Source organism: Hemitrygon akajei, chromosome 2 (genome assembly GCF_048418815.1).
Source record: "Hemitrygon akajei chromosome 2, sHemAka1.3, whole genome shotgun sequence".
In the NCBI taxonomy this organism is placed as follows: domain Eukaryota; kingdom Metazoa; phylum Chordata; class Chondrichthyes; order Myliobatiformes; family Dasyatidae; genus Hemitrygon; species Hemitrygon akajei.
The window spans coordinates 107,980,509-107,999,840 of record NC_133125.1 but is presented as its reverse complement, the minus strand read 5'-3'; the positions used below and the strand labels follow the sequence as shown (position 1 = coordinate 107,999,840).

Sequence of the window (19,332 nt, the reverse complement as noted above, 5' to 3'; positions counted from 1 at the left end):
GACAGAAGTATATGTACCACCCACCTTCCTGAAGTCAGTGACCAGCTCTTTTGTCTTGTTGGCATTGACGGGAAGGTTGTTGTCATGACACCATGTCACTAAGCTCTCTCTCCATTTCCTGTAGTCTGACTCATTGTTATTTGAGATTCAGCCCACTGTGGTGGTCTGATCTGCAACCCTGTAGATGGAGTTGGAGCAGAATCTGTTCACACACTCATGTTAAGCTCATCGGGGGGGGGGGGGGGGGGGGGTTGGATATGCTGTTGTCGGTGATGGTACCAGACTCTGTTTTGTGACCCGGTATAGTATGTTAGCTCTGCCACAGCTGATGACTCTCTTTTGGACTGCTACTGTCTCTGAGCTTTACCCAGCATTGATACCAGTCCAGTTTTATTTGGTTGATTACTGAGAACGTTCAGGGATTGGAATAGGGGACTGAGTACCTAACCTTTTGCAAAACCAGTCCAGTTCAGTGTTTAAAATAATCATGACAGTGATGTTGCTACCCATCCTTAATGACTGTGGTCTAAACAGGAAGTCTAGAATCTGGTTTCAGAGAGAGGCATTAACTCCCAGGGTCCAGAGTTCGGTGATGAGTTTGTTTAGAAGAATTGTATTGAAGGTAGAATTATAGTCAACAAGCAATAGGCTGACATAGGATCCATGGGTGAGTGTAGGGTCAGGGAGATACTGTCGACTGTAAACCTGGTTCAGTGCTGGGGAATTTGCCGTGGGTTGAGGTTGTCTGGAAAGTTGGAGGTGATGCATACCGTGACCAGCCTGTGGAAGCATTTCATGTTGGTAGATGTCAGAGCCACTGAGCAGTATTTGTTACAGCTCATTATCATCCCGATGTTCAAGAAAGAAAAAGGTAGTGTTCTTAAAGCAGGAGGGAAAAACAGACTTAAACAAGGAAAAGTTAAAAATGTCTGCAAATACCCCCGCCAGCTGATCTACACAGGGTCTAAAGACACAGCCAGGGAGATGATCCAGACCTGATGCTTTCCTTCGGTTCACCCTCTGGTAAACTGATCTTACGTCCACAAAGTTAACTGTAGATTCAAGTACACTGGAAACTCTCAGGGTGGGTGGTGACATACCCATTCCTTTCTGTTCAAAACATGTATAGAATGTGATAAGCTCATCGGGGTGGGATGTGCTGTTGTCAGTGATGGTACCAGATTCTGTTTTGTGACCCGGTATAGTATGTAAGCCCTTCGACAGCTGGCAGCTGGACTGTGACTCTCTTTTGGACTGCTACAGTCACTGGGCATCTCTAACGTTATCAAGCTTTACCGAGCTTTGATACCAGTCCAGTTTTACTTGTTTGCTTACGTTGATTTCTGGGAACACTTCGGAGAAAGAAATTGAGTACTTCATAAAGAGAACTAAATTTAAAGGTCAGTCATTTATTATGATTCACTATTCAACCTGTCCAGAAATAACAATAACCCTGATTTCTGGTTAGTAGTGGATAAAAAAAAACAATGGAAAATCTCTCACTCCCTCCACTGGTGATTTAACTACTGCAGACAATTTCCCTCAGAAATGTCTGCAGTGTATTGAGTCTGCACATTAAAGTTTCAATTTCTCACTCCAATTCCAAAAATCATCACATTAAAGCTCTGGCAGCCTAAACGATCTCTTAAAAAGAGGAATACTGGAGTTTGTTTCTCTGGTTCACTTTTCATTATTCCTGCTTTGATATGACAATCCAGTGTATTCGGCATGGCACTCGGGATAAAGTTGGCACTATAGTGTCGCAGTTGGCATAATGCTATCAGCACCAGAGATCACCAATCAGTGTGCAATCCCTGCTACGGTCTGTAAGGAGTTTGTACATTCTCTCGTGACCGCATGGGTTTCCTTGGAGCTCTATGGTTTCCTCCACCATTTCAAAAGGCATACGATTAGAGTTAGTGAGTTGTGGGCATGCTATGTTGGTGCCAGAAAATTGCAGGCTGCCCCCAGCACAATCTTCACTAATTCGATTTGATGCAAAAACGACACATTTCACTGAATCTGTCAATGTACATTAGACAAATAAAGCCAATCCTTTTGTACTTTTTTTTAAGATTAATTGCACAAACAAGATGTTGCAGAACTTAAATTTTACCAGCAGATTTATACAGAGACACTCTCAATGAGCAGCCGGCTGGTGGCATAGTGGCATCAGGGCTGGACTTCAGAGCGAAGGCTCCCGAGTTCGAATCCAGCAAGCCCCCTTGCAGGCTTTCCATCCATGCTGGGTTGAGCGTCAAGCTAGCAGCTCAGCCTCGTAAAAATAAGAACGCCATCACGATCGCGTCGCAATGACTCCACTCAGAGTTAAGGGCTTTCTTCTTCTTCTGCACTCTCAATGAGCATCTATGTCTCCGCCAACTTTCCTTGTGTGTGGTTCTGGCTCCCCAAGATGATCCAAGAACAAAGGATTTGAAATTCCAGATGGGGAGCTATGTCTGTATTTGCACCCGGTAAAGTTTTCTAGAGCTCCAATGGCCATAAATTTACTGTATATAGCTCATTTGAATAAAATTTGAGGATAAAGTAGGCATTTTGTAAAAAAATTGAAGAATATGAGAAATGGAAGCTGATAACACATACAAAAGTGTCAGTCAGTAAGATGGTGGCTAATCTTTTACCTCAGTGCTACTTTCCCAATCTTCCACCATATTTCATAATCCCCTTAGGATCCAACAAGACCAAGGAATAGATTCTGGACTTAGAACATAGTACAGCACAGTACAGACCCTTCGGCCCAAGATGTGCTGACCTATATAAACCAATGTGATCAATCTAACTCTTCCTCCTACACAACCTATAACTCTCCATTTTCTTTACATCTGTGTACCTATCTAATATTAAATGTCATTATTGTACCAGCCTGTACCACTACCCCAGCTGTGCAGTCCCATGGACTAACCACTCTTTGTGTTAAAAAAACTATCTTCCCTAAAATCTTCTGCACTCACCTTCAACAGATGTCATCTGATATTGGTCATTGCCGCCTGAGAAAAAGGTATAGGCTGTCCACTCCATCTTCGTGTAGAGTCATATGCCTCTCATCATGTTAAGCACCTCTGTCAAGTCACCTCTCATCTTTCTTCACTCCAGAGATAGACACCATAGCTTACTCAACCTCTCCTCATAAGACATGTTCTCTAATCCTGGCAGCATCCTAGTAAATCTCCTTTGCAAGCTCTCTACAGCTTCCAAATTCTTTCTATAATGAGGCATCCAGAACTGAATACAATACTCCCAAGGGTGGTCGGACCAGAGTTTTATAACATAACCTTGCAGCTGTTGAACTCAATGTCCTGAATATTGAAGGACAATACACCATATGCCTTCTTAAACACCCTATCTACTTGCATGGCAACTTTTGAGGGTTTTGAAGATTTGGACCCCAAGATCCCTTTGTTCCTCCACACTGCTAAGAATTCTGCCATAACTCTGTACTCAGCTTTCAAATTTGATTTACCAAAATGTATCATTTCATACTTCCAGATTGATCTATGGAAAAATGAATCTCAAGGCTGTAAACTGCACATATAGTCGGCCCTCCTTATCCGTGGATTCCGTATGCGCGGAATCGGGAAAACCCGGAAGTTCTCTCTCCAGCACTCATTGCTTGAGCATGTACTGACTATTTTTTCTTGTCATTATTCCCTAAACAATACAGTATAACAACTATATACATAGCATTTACATTGTAATAGGTATTATAAGTAATCTAGAAATGACTTAAAAGTACGGGCAGTCCCCGGGTTATGAATGAGTTCCGATTCTGAGTCCATCTTTAAGTCGGATTTGAAGTCGGAACAGGCACATCCGGTATTATTTAGCATCAGTTAGTCAAACCTTTTTCTTAGTATATAGTACATATTTTACCTTTCTATGCATATAAAAAATTTAAGAGACATACGTATTTCAATAATTTAACCACTGCGTTGCTTAGTAATAATTGTAGATTTCATCGGGGCAGTGCCTTTCATATGCTCCATTAAAATTGTTCCGATTGTTGACCAATTATAGCCTAACGATTTTCTAATGACCGATGGCGTTTCACCTCTTTCCGATCGCGTTATTACTTCCACCTTATTTTCAATCGCGATCATGATTATTTTCGTGAACAGAAAACACTGTGGATTCAGAGCTGCACCGCCAGGTCCTAATGTTCAGTGCACGGAGACACGTTAAATAAAGTCCGGGGTTCCGCTGGGTCCTGAAGACCACCACACTGATACATGTTAAACAAGGGACTTGAGCATCCGCGGGGTGGGGGTCCCAGAACCGATCCCCTGCGGATAAGGAGGGCCGACTGTACTTTGATAATAAATGTACTTTGAAGCTTTGATTTCTGTCACCAATTCTCTGCCCAGCATCTTATCTATATGGTGTTATAACCTACACCCACAATATCCTCAATACTTCCAATCTTTGTGTCGTCTTTAAACTTATAAACCCACTGCCTTCCACTCCCTCATTCAAATCATTTATGAAATATCACAATAAGGGTCCCAGACGAGTTCCCTGCAGAACTCCACTTGCACTAAGCTTGGCAGAATACACTCCATCTACTCCCACCTTCTGTGTGGCCAAGCCAATTCTACATCCATCGATCCCATCTCCCCTGACTTTCTGAATGAGCTTATCATGGGGAACTTTGCAAACACTTAACTAGAATCCAATGCTTATAACTCCTGACAATTAGTCTGCCCACCATTGATGTAAGATGCACAGCTCTTCCCAGGATTATCACCTTCAGGAAGGGGAAATTTGGAAATCACATACAAGTCAGCGGTGGAAAGGGTGTACAGCTTCAAGTTCTTGGGCATCAATATCTTGGAGGATTTGTGCTGGGCCCAGCATATTGATGCAGTCACAACGAAGGCTCCCCAACAGCTTAACTTCATTAGAAGTTTGAGGAGATTTGGTATTTCACCGAAGACTTACAAATTACTACACTGTAAGTTCAAGTTTTTTGTCATCTGACTGTACATGTAAGCAATCAAATGAACATTTCTCCAAACCACGGTGCACCTGCAAATATACCACACACAGCACATAAACCAAAATATTATACCATAAATAAGTTAATAAAATATAATTCAAAATGCACGTAGTGTGCAACACAGGTAAACAGTTTAGTAAACAGTTCGCTGTTTTAGTGATGAGACCACAATGGTATTCATTAGTCTCACAGCCTGAGGAAAGAAGCTGTTACCCAGTCTGGCAGTCCTAGTCCTGATATCGCTGTACATCCTCCCTGATGGTAGGGGGTCAAAGAGATTGTGGGATGAGTGGTAGGGATTCTCGACAATGCTCTGGACCCTTTGCAATGCTCCGAGTAAATGTCACAAATAGGGAGGAGGGAAGTACCAGTGATCCTCTTGGTGGTTTTTTACTGCCCTCTGTAGGGTCCTGCAGTCTGATGCCTTGCAGCTTCCACACCACACAATGATTCAACTAGACAGGACTCTCTTGATGGTGCTCCGGTAGAAAACTGTTAGAGTGGGGACTGGGAACCTTCACACTTCAATCTCCACATTAAATGTAGACTTTCCTGTTCTTTCTAGACTAATGAAGAGCTGTTGTGGGTCCAGGTTAGATCATCCATTAATGTGCACACCAAAGAACTTCACTCTCCACAGCAGAGCCATTGATGGCAAATTCATGGCAGATACAATTTAATGTGGATAAATGTGAGGTTATCCACTTTGGTGGCAAGAACAGGAAAACAGATTATTATCGGAATGATAGCCGATTAGGAAAAGGGAAGGTGCAACGAGACCTGGGTGTCATTGTACACCAGTCATTGAAAGTGGGCATGCAGGTACAGCAGGCGGTGAAAAAGGCGAATGGTATGTTGGCATTCATAGCAAGAGGATTCGAGTACAGTTCTACTGCAATTGTACAAGGCCTTAGTGAGACCACACCTGGAGTATTTTGTGCAGTTTTGGTCCCCTAATCTGAGTAGACATTCTTGCCATAGAGGGAGTACAGAGAAGGTTCACCAGATTGATTCCTGGGATGGCAGGACTTTCATATGAAGAAAGACTGGATTGACTAGGCTTATACTCACTGGAATTTAGAAGATTGAAGGGGGATCTTATTGAAACGTATAAAATTCTAAAGGGATTGGACAGGCTAGATGCAGGAAAATTGTTCCCGATGTTGGGGAAGTCCAGAATGAGGGGTCACAGTTTAAGGATGAAAGGGAAGCCTTTTAGGACGAAGATGAGAAAAAATTTCACACAGAGAGTGGTGAATCTGTGGAATTCTCTGCCACAGGAAACAGTTGAGGCCAGTTCATTGGCAATATTTAGGAGGGAGTTAGATAAGGTCCTTGTAGCTAAAGGGATCAGGGGGTATGGAGAGAAAGCAGGTACAGGGTTCTGAGTTGGATGATCAGCCATGATCATACTGAATAGCGGTGCAGGCTCGAAGGGCTGAATGGCCTACTCCTGCACCTATGTTCTATGTTTCTATGATGTGCAACGGAGAGTGGTGGATCTGTACCTTCCCGAAGCCCACAATGATGTCTTATCCACATTGAGACTCAGGTTGTTGTTCTCACACCATTTCACAAGCCTCTCCACCTCCTCTCTGTATGCTGACTCCTTGTTGCTGATGAGGCTAACCACTCTGTTAGCATCAGTGAACTTGATGAGCTAAATCTGGCCGTGTGGTCGTGAGTCAGCGGTGGGCTGTGCACACAGCTCTGGGGAGCAGCGGTGCTCAGCGTGATGGAGCGTGAGATGCTGCTGCTGCTAGCTCAGACTGACCGGGGTCTTTCTGTCGAGAAGTCCAAGGTTCAGTTACAGAGAGGGGTGTTGAGTCCCAATGAGGACAGATGTAGGGTGGAGTGCATTTCTGTTCAGTTGCATCACTGTCTGGAATGGGGGTTCCGGTGCACAGGGCCACAAAAGACTGCAGAGGGTTGTCGGCTCTGACAGCTTCATCACAGGGATGACCCAACCCACCTCTGAGGCTATTTTCAGAAGACAGCATCCATCGTTGAAGACCCTCACTGGGAGCTGCCCTCCCTCTTTGTGTTAATACTGTTCAGCGAGAAGGTACAGGAGGAGTCCAAAGTCCACAATCAATGTTTTAGAGCAACTTCTTCCTCTCCACTATCAGATTACCTTCTTATTCGTCTTTTTCACTCTTTATTTCTGTAATTTATAGTTTTTTTTATGTGTTGCACTGTACAGCTGGCGGCAAAACAACATATTTCACAACATACGGTATGTTAGTGATAAAAACATGATTCTGACAATCAGGTGCTAGAAGTGTCTCTATCATACAGAGCGTAATTCAATATTGTTTACTATCTATTCAATCAGTTCAGAGGTGTTTAAAGCAGCGATATTCACTCAGGGCCAGTTCATTAGGTATAAGAGTGGAACCCAGTGTGACCTGCTGCTGTAGTCCATCCACTTCAAGGTTCGACATGTTATGCATTCAGGGATGCTCTTCTGCACACCACTGTTGTAACACATGATTAAATGAGTTACTGTCACTTTCTTGTCAGCTTAAACCAGTTTGGCCATTCTCCTCTGACCTCTCTCATTAACAAGGCGTTTTCGCCCACAGAACTGCTGGATGTTTTTTCTGTTTTTCGCACCATTCTCTGGAAACTCTAGGCCAGGGGTTCCCAACCTGGAGTTCATAAACCCCTCAGTTAATGGTAGAGGTCCATGGCATGAAAAATATTTGGGAATCCATGGTCTAGAGACTGTTGTGGGAGAAAATCCCAGGAGATCAGCAGTTTCTGAGATACTACCCCATCTGGCACTAACAATCATTTCTCAGACAAAGTCACTTAGATCACATTTCTTCCCCATTTTGATGTTCAGTCTGAACAAAAACCGATCCTCTTGACCATGTTTGCATGTTTTTATGCATTGAGCTGCAGCCATGTGATTGATTAGATGTTTGCATTAGGGAGATGTACAGGAGTACCTAATAAAGAGGCCACACGTATGTAGGGATGGAATGAAAATGAATTTCTCCAAATTCATCAGAGAAATTACTTTAAAAGAAATAACTGAACAATGTGAATGGCCAATGTATTCATTTGGTTGTGCTGATGAGACAACTAAAGAAATCTGATTTCACCATAGTTGTACACCCAGCGTCCAACCTGCGCGTGAGCAGCTGGAAGCAATATCCCAAGCCAGCTGCATGTGTTCTTCCTTCGAGGAGAGCATTCTATTTTTCTATGAAATGTGAAACCTATGGCTGTTTTGCTCATTTAGCCCTCAATTGTGTCAGTTTGTGTACGTACCAAGGCTGATGCATTATGAAGACACAAGAGACTGCAGATGCTAGAATCTGGACCAAGACACAAAGCACTGGAGGTCGGCATCTATGGTCAACCCACGGCATTGGCCGCCCATTCCTCTCCATACATGCTGCCCGACCGGCCGAGTTGCTCCAGCCCCTTGTGTGTTGCTGCTGCAATACGCATTGCATATAATATGGGTCTCTCTACTTCATATTCAGGTGTTGGTCTAAGAGCTATGGGAGTATGAGAAGTGCTAGAATTGCCTTTGTATGTGACAATGTATAATATCTATTGGATATATTTAAAGCAGCGGTTGATGGGTTCTTGATTAGTAAGGGTATCAAAGGTTACGGGGAGTAGGCAGGAGAAGGAGGTTGAGAGGGATAATAAGTCAGCCATGTTGGAATGGTGGAGAAGACTCAATGGGCCAAATGGCCTAATTCTGCTCCTAGGTCTTATGGTGTTGTTTAAGCCACATCAATAATAATTCTAGAGCATCTGAGATTATAATTACTTCCCTCTCCCACCCCCTTACCTCTTTTTACAATTCTAGTACTCTCTCTCACACCTTCTCTTCTCACATGCCTATCACCACCTTCTGATTCTCCTCAAGTGTTGGCGCGTGGCCTAGTGAATAAGGCATCGGTCTAGTGATCTGAAGGTCACTGGTTCGAGCCTCAGCTGAGGCAGCGTGTTGCGTCCTTGAGCTCTGTGACAACACTGGTGCCAAGCTGCATGGGTCCTAGTGCCCTTCCCTTGGACAACATCGGTGACGTGGAGAGGGGAAGGCTTGCAGCTTGGGCAACTGCTGGTCTCCCATACAACCCTGCCCAGGCCTGCGCCTTGGAAACCTAGTATGATTCTCCAAGGTCCACTGCCCTCTCCTACCAGATTTATTCTTCTTCGGCCCTTTATCTCTTCCACCTATTACCTCACAGCTTCTTACTTCAGCACCCCCCCCCCCCGCCACTTCCAACCCACCTTCCCCCTCACCTCTTCTCACCTAGCACCTGCCAGTTTGTACTCCTCCCCTTCCCCTGACCCACTCTCTTATTCTGTCTTTTGGCCTCCTCCCTTCCAGTCCTGATGACAGGTCTCAGCCTGAAACGTCAAATGTTTGTTCCCCTCCACAGATGCTGCCCAACCTGCTGAGTTCCTCCAGCGTTTGTGTGTGTTGCTCAAGATTTCCAGCATCTGCAGAATAATCTCTTGTGTTCAAAAAGTAATGTATGCTCTTGGTGGGGCGGAAAGCCGGTGCTGGCAGATGGAATAACTATTGCTAATTTCCCCTGCTATCGATATCAATGACATTAAACCACGGCAGCCAGCCCAGCCCAATCAATAGTTTTTAGACAAAAACCTTACTAACTTCTGTATGCAGGGTAGCCTGCACACACTCTCATAAACAACGCAGGATGTACAGTGTTATGATCCCAGCCCCCTCCTTTGTGAGAATCGCAAGAGCCCTAGTGAAGGGGGGGGTCAATGACCCAAGAGAAGAGAGAGATACGTGCGGTGTCCCTCGTTTCACGGCGAGGCAAAAGCTGGCGACTGTGGTCATTGTCTCGTGGAGACACCTTTGTGAATTGGGAACTGTACTACGTGTATACCCTCGGGGCAATGGGGGTGGAGAGATGGAGACAGATTGCATCATCCCAACCTGATTGACATCTGAGACCCCGTGAGCTCAGATAAAAGAGGGGTTGTAAAGACGGCCCCCCAGACGCACCAGAAGACACGCTAGAAATCCTGTGACAGTGTTTAATAGCGACAGCCGGTGAGGAGGTTCGTGTGTGTCTTTTCCTTGCCTGGGATTGGCGACCTCACCACGAAAAAACGGCTTTAGCTACAGGAGAGGCCACGAGTGCACGGCTACCCCCCAACGAGACTCCGACAGTTCGAACTCCTAAAGGTTGGAAAAAACCCGCCAGGTAACTGTTTCATTTAAGCTCTATCTCTCTCTCTCTAACAAAAGTGCACCATCACGACCCCCCCAAAAGACGGCAGCTGGTGGAACTGCAGTGAACGCAAGAGACTTTTAGATATACAGCGGACAATATGTATATTACCCCTAGACAACGATAGAGCTTATTTCTTATTGATTATTACTATACCTGCACTTTAGATTGAGTATTGACGACGTATGGTATCTGAATGTTTGTATTAACCTTACTTTTGTGCCCCTTTATAAATAAAAACGTTTAAAAATGGTACCATCAGACTTCAGCGGACCTCTCTATCTTTGCTGGTAAGTGATCCAGTTACGGGATACGTAACAACAGGTACATGCAATTTGGGAACTGAAACAAACTCAGGTGCTTTAATGAAGTTTATTTCTAGACTATAACATGAATAGCAAGCATTGTATTAGCTGGTTACACAAAATACTGCATGTTGAAATACAGTTATATTTTTGATATCAGTCCCTTTTTATGGCAGTACATATTGACAGACCTGGCCAGAACGGTAACATGGTCAGCCTCTTCGCCAAAGGGTTTCCAGTAAATTGATTCCTTTTTGGTTAACATAGCAAAGGGTTTTGAAAAAGGACAAGTATTGAACCACCACCCGCCACCATACTTATTGGCACAGTTTTGTGAATCCAAATCCAAATCCCTATCCCTTGTACTAAAAGGCAAATTATCAACCATGTTATTCGGTACAGACAGAGCATCCCCAGCATTACCTTTGTATGCACCAAGATACAGAGTGTAATTATCACTCTCTGGACCTACCCGGAAAATGTCATACTCTGCAAATCTCGAAATAGTTTTTCCATTTTCCTTCCTGTCCAGAACTACTCTGACTTTATACCACATTTGATTGGTTAAGAAATATATGTACTCATTGCCAAGATAATGGTCTTTCAAAATGTTCCCAAACCCATACTGGTATGTGGTCCAGGTTTCATTCCATGTTAGTAGGCTTTCGCGGGACTTCCGCTCTAATACAGTCCATCCGCCACAGTCGTACTCCATCTCACAGTTCACCACTAATAAGGGTGTTTTGTCCACAGGATCAGGCTGGATTACATAGAGGCCATTCGTTGTATAACCATGGCGTAAGAGTTGATTGCAGTCCTTTGCTTTTCTTGCTGGAATATAAAGTATTTAATTTTATTTCATATAATTTGAACAATATTTTTGCATTATAGTCATGCATAATTTTAGCAAATATAATTACAAATCTTTGAAAATCTTGCAAATTTTGAATAACCAATACAGCCTAAGATGAAATATAACAATTAAATACCTGTTTCTTCCTCAGTCTGACTTGTTCTTCCATTATAAGGCAGTTTAATCTGGCAGAACTGTTTGTTGCTCATTACATTTTACAATACTAGAAAACTTATTTGGTCACTTAAAATGAAAATATTACTTTCCTAAAGAATCTTCCACAATGAGTACATTAAAGTTGAATTGCATTAGCTGCCATTTCCTTGTAAGCCCAGAATCTTTTTATGGTTCAGATTTTCCACCTCAGATCAGCTAAGTATGAACACAGTTACTTTGTTAAGTAGTTTCCTCTAAGTTAGGATAGTGGGATCGTATGCAAGATTAACAGATTTGTTAATCTCTGATTTGTGTGCTGTTTTCTCAGAGATGTGTTTGGATAAAGTTGAAATCCAGTTAAAATCTGCTGGTGCTATTTCAAATGTCATCTCTGAACAGGGTACTTTATTTGACTGGCTGGCTTTGCAAAGTGTATCTTCCACTTCCAAAACAGGTGATGACACTGAACTGCATCAATGGCTGAAGCACTTTGGACCATCCTGAGGATGATGTAAGTATTATCATTGAAGACTATGTCTCTGTTAAGTTTGTGAACAACTACGGTAAATAGTCATATTCTTCATAGATTGTCAGATGTTAGTATCCCTAAGTTTCTGTGTAAAAGGGTAGCTTTCTCTCTGAGTCCTGCTGAAGAGTCTTGATCCAAAACATCGACTGTACTCTTCTCCATAGATGCTGCCTGGCCTGCTGAGTGTTCCTCCAGCATTTTGTGTGTGTTGCTTGAGTTTTCAGCATCTGCAGATTTTCTCTTCTTTGGGCTTTCTCTCTCGCTCCCTTTGTTTCTTGCTTTTGTTTTAAATGGAGAATATGCAGGTTCACAAAGCAAGGAGGACACATACTCAATGTTTTAGGAACCGCTTCTTCCCCACCGCCATCAGATTTCTGAACGGACAATGAACCCATGGAACACTGTTTGTTTTCCTTTTTGGGTTCTCATTTTGCACTACTTATTTAATTTTATATATATATTTCATATTGTAATTTATAGTTTTAATTGTTATGTATTGCAATGTACTGATGCTGCATAATAAATTTCATGATATATGCCAGTGATATTAAACCTGATTCTGATTCTGACTCAGGACCCTGACAAAACTAATTCCCTATTCCCAGTTGTGCTATACAAGACCAGTAATACTTTATACCAGCAAACAAGCAAGTACAATTTTAAAAATAAATTATTGAGTGAATGCAAGTCATTGAAGCAGCTTACCTTTTCTCATAAGCAGATCCCTCACATTTACGATTCTATCTACATTAGCTTGAGACAGCATGTTAGCATTCTTCACTTGCTGTTGAACGATACTGTATAGCTGGCCATCTGCGTCCACGAAGATTTGGGCAGACAGTATCAGAACTGTGAGAGCCAACAATTGCATTTGGATGTTCATGACTGGCTTCCTGTAAAAGGATAAGTCACATTAGTTAAGCTTATAATTTAAATTTTAAATCTGTTCTCAATTTCTCCAAACTTACTGGGAGTCCTGCTGGAAGGAGATTAAGCAGCACATAAATTCAGCGGTTTACTCTTTGCTTTTATACAAAAGACTTGAATGTAAATTGTCACGAGCTGTTAAACATTAACTGTGTTTATATTTCAAATGTCATCAATGGATTGTAAATGCCGTAACAGCTGGAGCATATGGTAGGGGCCATTAATTGTTATCTTGCATATCATGCATGTTTCAGGTAAACTATTCATCTTGAACAAAACTACCCATGTTTACAGAAGTAATAAAACAACCATAAATGTAATAATTTGATCTATTCTGTTGAATCGCATTCTCTCCTCATGCAGAGTTGCGAAACCTCAGAATGAATAATTATCTTTCATATGGATGATTTTGTTTACTTTCTCCGTAGCTACCATGCTAGCATTAGCCAATCTAAGTTTTGTTTTAATGTCATTTTTATTTCCCAAGTATTTTATAATGAACATTCAGTGGCCAATTTATTAGTTACTCCTGTACCTAATGTATGTTCATGGTCTTCTGCTATGGTAGCTCGTCCATGTCAAAGTTTGGTGTGTTGGGCATTCAGAGATGCTCGTCTGCACACCACTGTTGCAACATGTGGTTATTTGTGTTACTGTCAACTTGGCCCAGTCTGGCCACTCACCTCTGACCTTTCTCATTAAGAAGACACAGAACCACCATCACTGGATGTTCTATTTTTGTTTTTCACACGATTCTCTGTAAACTCTAGAGACTGTTGTGCACGAAAATGGCAGAGGATCAGTAGTTCCTGAGATACTCATGCCATTCACTATGATACCAACAATCATATTCACTTGGATCACATTTCTTCCCCATTCTGGTGTTTGGTCTGAACAACGACTGAACCTCATGACCATGTCTGCATGCTCTTATGTATTGAGTTGCTGCTGCTTGATTGTCCGATTTGATATTTGCATCGACAAGCAGGTATACAGGTGTACCTAATAAAATAGACATTGATTGTATATTCATTCAAGGAATGTAGGCTTTGCAGGCTGGCCCAACATTTAATTGTCCATCCCAGTTGCTCTTGAGAAGGTGGAGGTGAGAATCAGAATCAGGTATAATATCATCAAGCGTATGTCCTGAAATTTGTTGTTTTGTAGCTGCCGTACATCCCATTGAGAGAGGTGGAAACAGGTAAGGCTGACTGCCAGGGCTCTGGTCAAGCTGTACAGACCAATCCCCTGTACAGTGGATGCAATGGATTACAGAAACATCGATGAACTCCAACCAGACCATCGACTCTGTGAGAAGAGTCTCATCATCGAGTGAGCACATGGTACAGTGCAGGGAAAGTCATCAGAATCCTGCACAGCCAACAACTCTTTTGCCATCAAGGTCCATACCCAGAAAGTGAGAGCCAAGTACCAGGCTGGGAAGTCCACCATCATAGCAAATGAGATGAAAAGGTACAAACTGTCAATACTTGGGCTGAGTGAGACAAGATGAATGTCATCTGGAGAGACTTGACTGTCAGATGGGAGAAGTATCACCTACTCAGGCCCTCAGGAAAATGATGCACCATATACAGAGGGTATAGCCATCATGGTGACACCAGAAGCACGTAGAGCCATGATCGCATGGCAGGCCATCAGTTCCAGAATTATCACTATCAATTCTTTGGTTTTACTTACATTGGGTGCAAGATTGTCGCTGCAACTTGACTCAACTAGCAATTATTAATAATTAGACCTCTTATCAATATGAACAGTTTAATTGATTGTTTGCGTTTAAATTAAAACCATCCACAAGATGATAACAGCTCGAGTTATCCACTGTTTTGCACCAACAAACAACGCTAATGATAGAGACACAGAGGAGTTCTACAATGAACTCAGCAGAGGGAAGAAAGAAGATTTGTCTATTGTCATGTGAGATTTTTAATTCCAAAATAGGCAGGGATAATGCAGGATCCAAACAGGAGATGGGAAAACAATCTCAGAGAAATGAATGAAAATGGGGAATGATTTGCAGAAAGTTCAAGGTAGTTATTGCTGGAAGCTTATTCCACACAAGCAAGTACACAAGGCAACATGGATGTCACCAAACATGGTAACAGGTGCAGATCGAACACATATACACCTCAAAGACACTTCAAAGATCACTCTGTGATGTAAGAGGGAAATGTGGTGCAGATGCAGAATCAGACCATCATCTTCTGATCGCCAAAGTACAGATGAAGCTAAAAAGAGGCTAAAGACAGGAAAACAGCTGGCCCAGCTAGTATACTACCAGAGGTGTTGAAGGTAGATCCTAAATTTTCTTCAGATATCCTATACACTTTTCTGTGCAACATCTGGGACAAAGAAGAGATGTGACAATAATGGAAGTAAAGTCACATAATTAAGCTTCCAAAGAAAGGTGGCCTGTGAGTCCGTATAAACTACAGAGGTATATCCTTAATGTCTGTGGTCGGAAAGGTGTTAACAAAGTTATTCTGCAATGCCTTCAACAAGCTGTTGACATAACATTAAGGGACCAGCAAGATCACTCCTGCACATACCAGATAGCTACCTTAAGAATAATCATAGGAGAGTCATTTGAATGGAATGCTTCCCTCTATGTCAACTTCATTGACTACGAGAAAACCTTCGATAGCTTAGGCAGAAATGCCCTTTGGAAACTTATGAAACATTACAGAATACCACAGACATTTATCAATGTCACCGGGAAATTCCAGAACAACATGTCGTGCAAATTGCTGCTACTGTGCATTGCTGGTGAAGTGAATGGATGGTTGGGGATGGAGTGCCTATCTAGCAAGCTACTACAGTATGTCTTGTATGATGTCCAAATGAGAATAAGTCCAGCCTATCTAACCTCTCTCATTGTTGCACTGTGAACAAAGTCCCCAGAGAGACTCTGAAGCTAGTGGATACAGAAGTGTTTTATTCAGCAAAATGAGACTCTGTCCAGAGGAAGATGCCTATTTGACCCAATATTCCATGATGTTTTATATGCTAAAGAACAAAGGACAATTCTATAATTACAATGTATCTACATTGCTTCCTTTGAATTACATATAATTTCCACACCTCCTTCTTCACACCAATCTTTCTGGACACCCAGAATGACTGTTAATCAACATTGTTTGGTTTTCAATCAACTGGTGTCCACAGCTCCAGGAATCTATTGTCCAGGGCTGCATTTTAAATTTAATCTACAATCCACATTCAGGTCTAAAGATTGGTTGCTGAAGCTAATGTTCGCTATAAACCATAGTTCCAGAATGAGCCCCCACACTTGTAACTACTGCCTCCACTTCTGTGAACTATCCGACTCTCTATAACTACCACATCATTCCTGTAGTGTGATGACCAGAATTGGATACAATGCTCCAAATGCATTCTAACCAATGTTTTATACAGCCACAACATGATGCCACAACTCAATATAGGAGTCCTGACGAAGGGTTCCAGCCTGAAACATCGACTATGTATTCATTTCCATAGATGCTGCCTGACCTGCTGAGTTCCTCCAGCATTGCATGTGTGTAGCTTTGGATTTCCAGCATCTGCAGAGCTTCTGGTATCTACCATGGCCATGAAGGCAAGCATGCCAAATACCCTTTGCAGTCACTGTGCCACTTTCAGGAAATGCCGGACTTGCACCCCAAGGTCTGTCTGTACATTAGCACTCTAAAAGTCCATACCCTTTACTCTATATGCTCTATATGTTCTCCAAGAATCTGACTTCCCACATTGCACCACCTCCTGCTTTTCGTGATTAAATTCTATCTGTTACTGTTCCTATTTAGAAAACATAGAACATAGAAAACCTACAACACAATACAGGCCCTTTGGCCCACAAAGTTGTGCTGGACATGTCCCTACCTTAGAAATAACTAGGCTTACTAAGAGCCCTCTATTTTACTAAGCTCCATGTACCTATCTAAAAGTCTCTTAAAAGACCCTATTGTAGCTGCCTCCACCACCATTGCCGGCAGCCCATTCCACGCACTCAACACTCTCTGAGTAAAAAACATACCCCTGACATCTCCGTACCTGCTCCCCAGCACCTTAAACCTGTGTCCTCTTGTAGCAACCATTTCAGCCCTGGGAAAAAGCCTCTGACTATCTGCACTATCAATGCCTCTCATCATCTTGTACAGCTCTATCAGGTCACCTCTCATCCTCCGTCGCTCCAAGGAGAAAAGGCTGAGTTCACTCAACCTATTCTCATAAGGCATGCTCCCCAATCCAGGCAACCTCTTTGTAAATCTCCTCTGCACCATTTCTATAGTTTCCACATTGATCAATGTGTTGCTATATCTTTATGCAACCTTCCTTGAAATCTACATCTCCACCAGTTTTCATGCGGTACACCACATTACAGATCTCCAGACAGAAAACCATCCATCCACCACGACCCTCTGCCTCCTATCACCCAGCCAATTTTGGATCCAGTTTGCCAACCTGCCTTCTGAACCAGCCCGCCGGGTGGGAGCTTGGGACTTTGTCTTACCAAATTACAACCCACCTACCCCTCTGCCTTCATAAATTTCCATGTAGGTGAAAATAAGAGGAGAGATTTTTGAATGCACAGAGGTTGTGAGCTAAGTTGTGTGTACAAGAGATAATGTTAATTATGTGACAGGTAGGAGTGAAAACAGTGGAATTTTACCTTATGGTGACGTGTAGAAGAACTGTTTTTGAGTAGAATGAACTGTTTTTTAAAATTTAGAGGTACAACCCTTCCAGCCCAATGAGCCCACACCACCCAATTACACCCATATGACCAATTATCCTACTAACCTGTACGTCTTTAGACTGTGGGAGGAAATGGAGCACCCAAAGGACGTCCACGCGGTTATGGGGAAAATGTACAAACTTGTCACAGTCAGTGACGGGAATTCAGCCCAGGTCGCTGGCACTATATTAGCATTACACTATCCGCTATGCTACCATTAACATTTAAAGGCAGGAATCAGAATGAAGAGAGGAAGCTGGATGACAGTGTTCCTCATCAAACTCAAATGCTTTGACCAAATTAGGTTTGGTTCTCTGAATATCAAAAATCAAACTACAAAAGGTTTACAAGAGGTCTGAGAATAGCTTGGTAAAGATGAGATGATCAAGAAGGCAAGACAGAAAAAAGAGATGAAGGATAACGTAATGGATCAAAGCCGGCGTTCGCTAACTGTGGTGATGATGACAGTTTTAAATTATAAGAACATAAGAAATAGGAGCAGGAGTAGGCCATCTGACCCATCAAGCCTGCCCCACCATTCAATAAGATCATGGCTGATCTGTCCATAAGCTCATCTCCATCTACCTGCCTTTTCCCCATAACCCTTAATTCCCCTACTCTGCAAAAATCTATCTAACTGTATTATAAATATATTTAGTGAGGAAGCCCCAATTGCTTCCCTGGGCAGAGAATTCCACAGATTCACCACTCTCTGAGAAAAACAGTTTCTCCTCATCTCTGTCCTAAATCTCCTTCCCTGAATCTTGAGGCGATGTCCCCTAGTTCTAGTCTCACCTACCAATGGAAACAACTTTCCTACTTCTATCCCTTTCAAAATTTTGTATGTTTCTATAAGATCCCCTCTCATTCTTCTAAAGTCCAGAGAGAATAGTCCCAGGCGACTCAATCTCTCCTCCTAGGTTAACCCCTTCATGTCTGGAATCAACCTGGTGAACCTCATTGATTCTATTGTGTTTCTTGGATTTACTTGAGTATGCCCAGAAGAAAATGAATCTCAGGGTTGTATATGGCAATGTATATGTACTTTAATAATAAATTACTTTGAACTTTGATATTTGACTATTAGCATCAACTTTGTGACTTAGTGACTGGTCACTAAATCCTTAGGTGACAGGGTAGTGTAGTGGTTAGCGTAATACTATTATGCCACCAGTGATCAGCGATCAGGGTTTAATTCCTGTAAGGAGTTTGTACCTTCTCCCCGTGACCGTGGGAGTTCCTCCATGGATGTACGGGTTAGAGTCAGTAAGTTGTGGGCATGCTATGTTGGCACTGGAACCCTGGTGACACTTGTGGGCCACCCCCAGCTCATAGTCAGATTGTGTTGGACAGTGAGACAAATGAAACATTTCACTGTCTGTTTTGATGTTCGTGAAACTAATAAAGCTAAACTTTAAGTTTTGACCAATGATGTCCTTGATCTGATTGTTGGTTGAGCTCCAAGCCTATCAGATAGAAGCCTCGGAGTGATATGTCATCTGAGCTTACTTTCTGCACTTTCAAAAGTGAACCTTTGCAAAATCCTCTTTTTTAACGA

The 19,332-nt window shown here is 42.5% G+C and overlaps 1 protein-coding gene across 1 annotated transcript; it reads right to left on the bottom strand.

The window, feature by feature from the left end:
• Positions 1 to 10,609: 10,609 nt before the first annotated feature.
• Positions 10,610 to 13,147, bottom strand: LOC140737635 (fibrinogen-like protein 1-like protein). The gene is made up of 3 exons (XM_073064133.1): positions 13,063 to 13,147; positions 12,800 to 12,987; positions 10,610 to 11,387 (listed from the first exon to the last, which is right to left on the bottom strand). The coding sequence occupies exons 1-3, from the start codon at positions 13,095 to 13,097 to the stop codon at positions 10,699 to 10,701; spliced, it is 912 nt and encodes a 303-aa protein (XP_072920234.1). The 5' UTR covers positions 13,098 to 13,147; the 3' UTR covers positions 10,610 to 10,698.
• Positions 13,148 to 19,332: the final 6,185 nt, after the last annotated feature.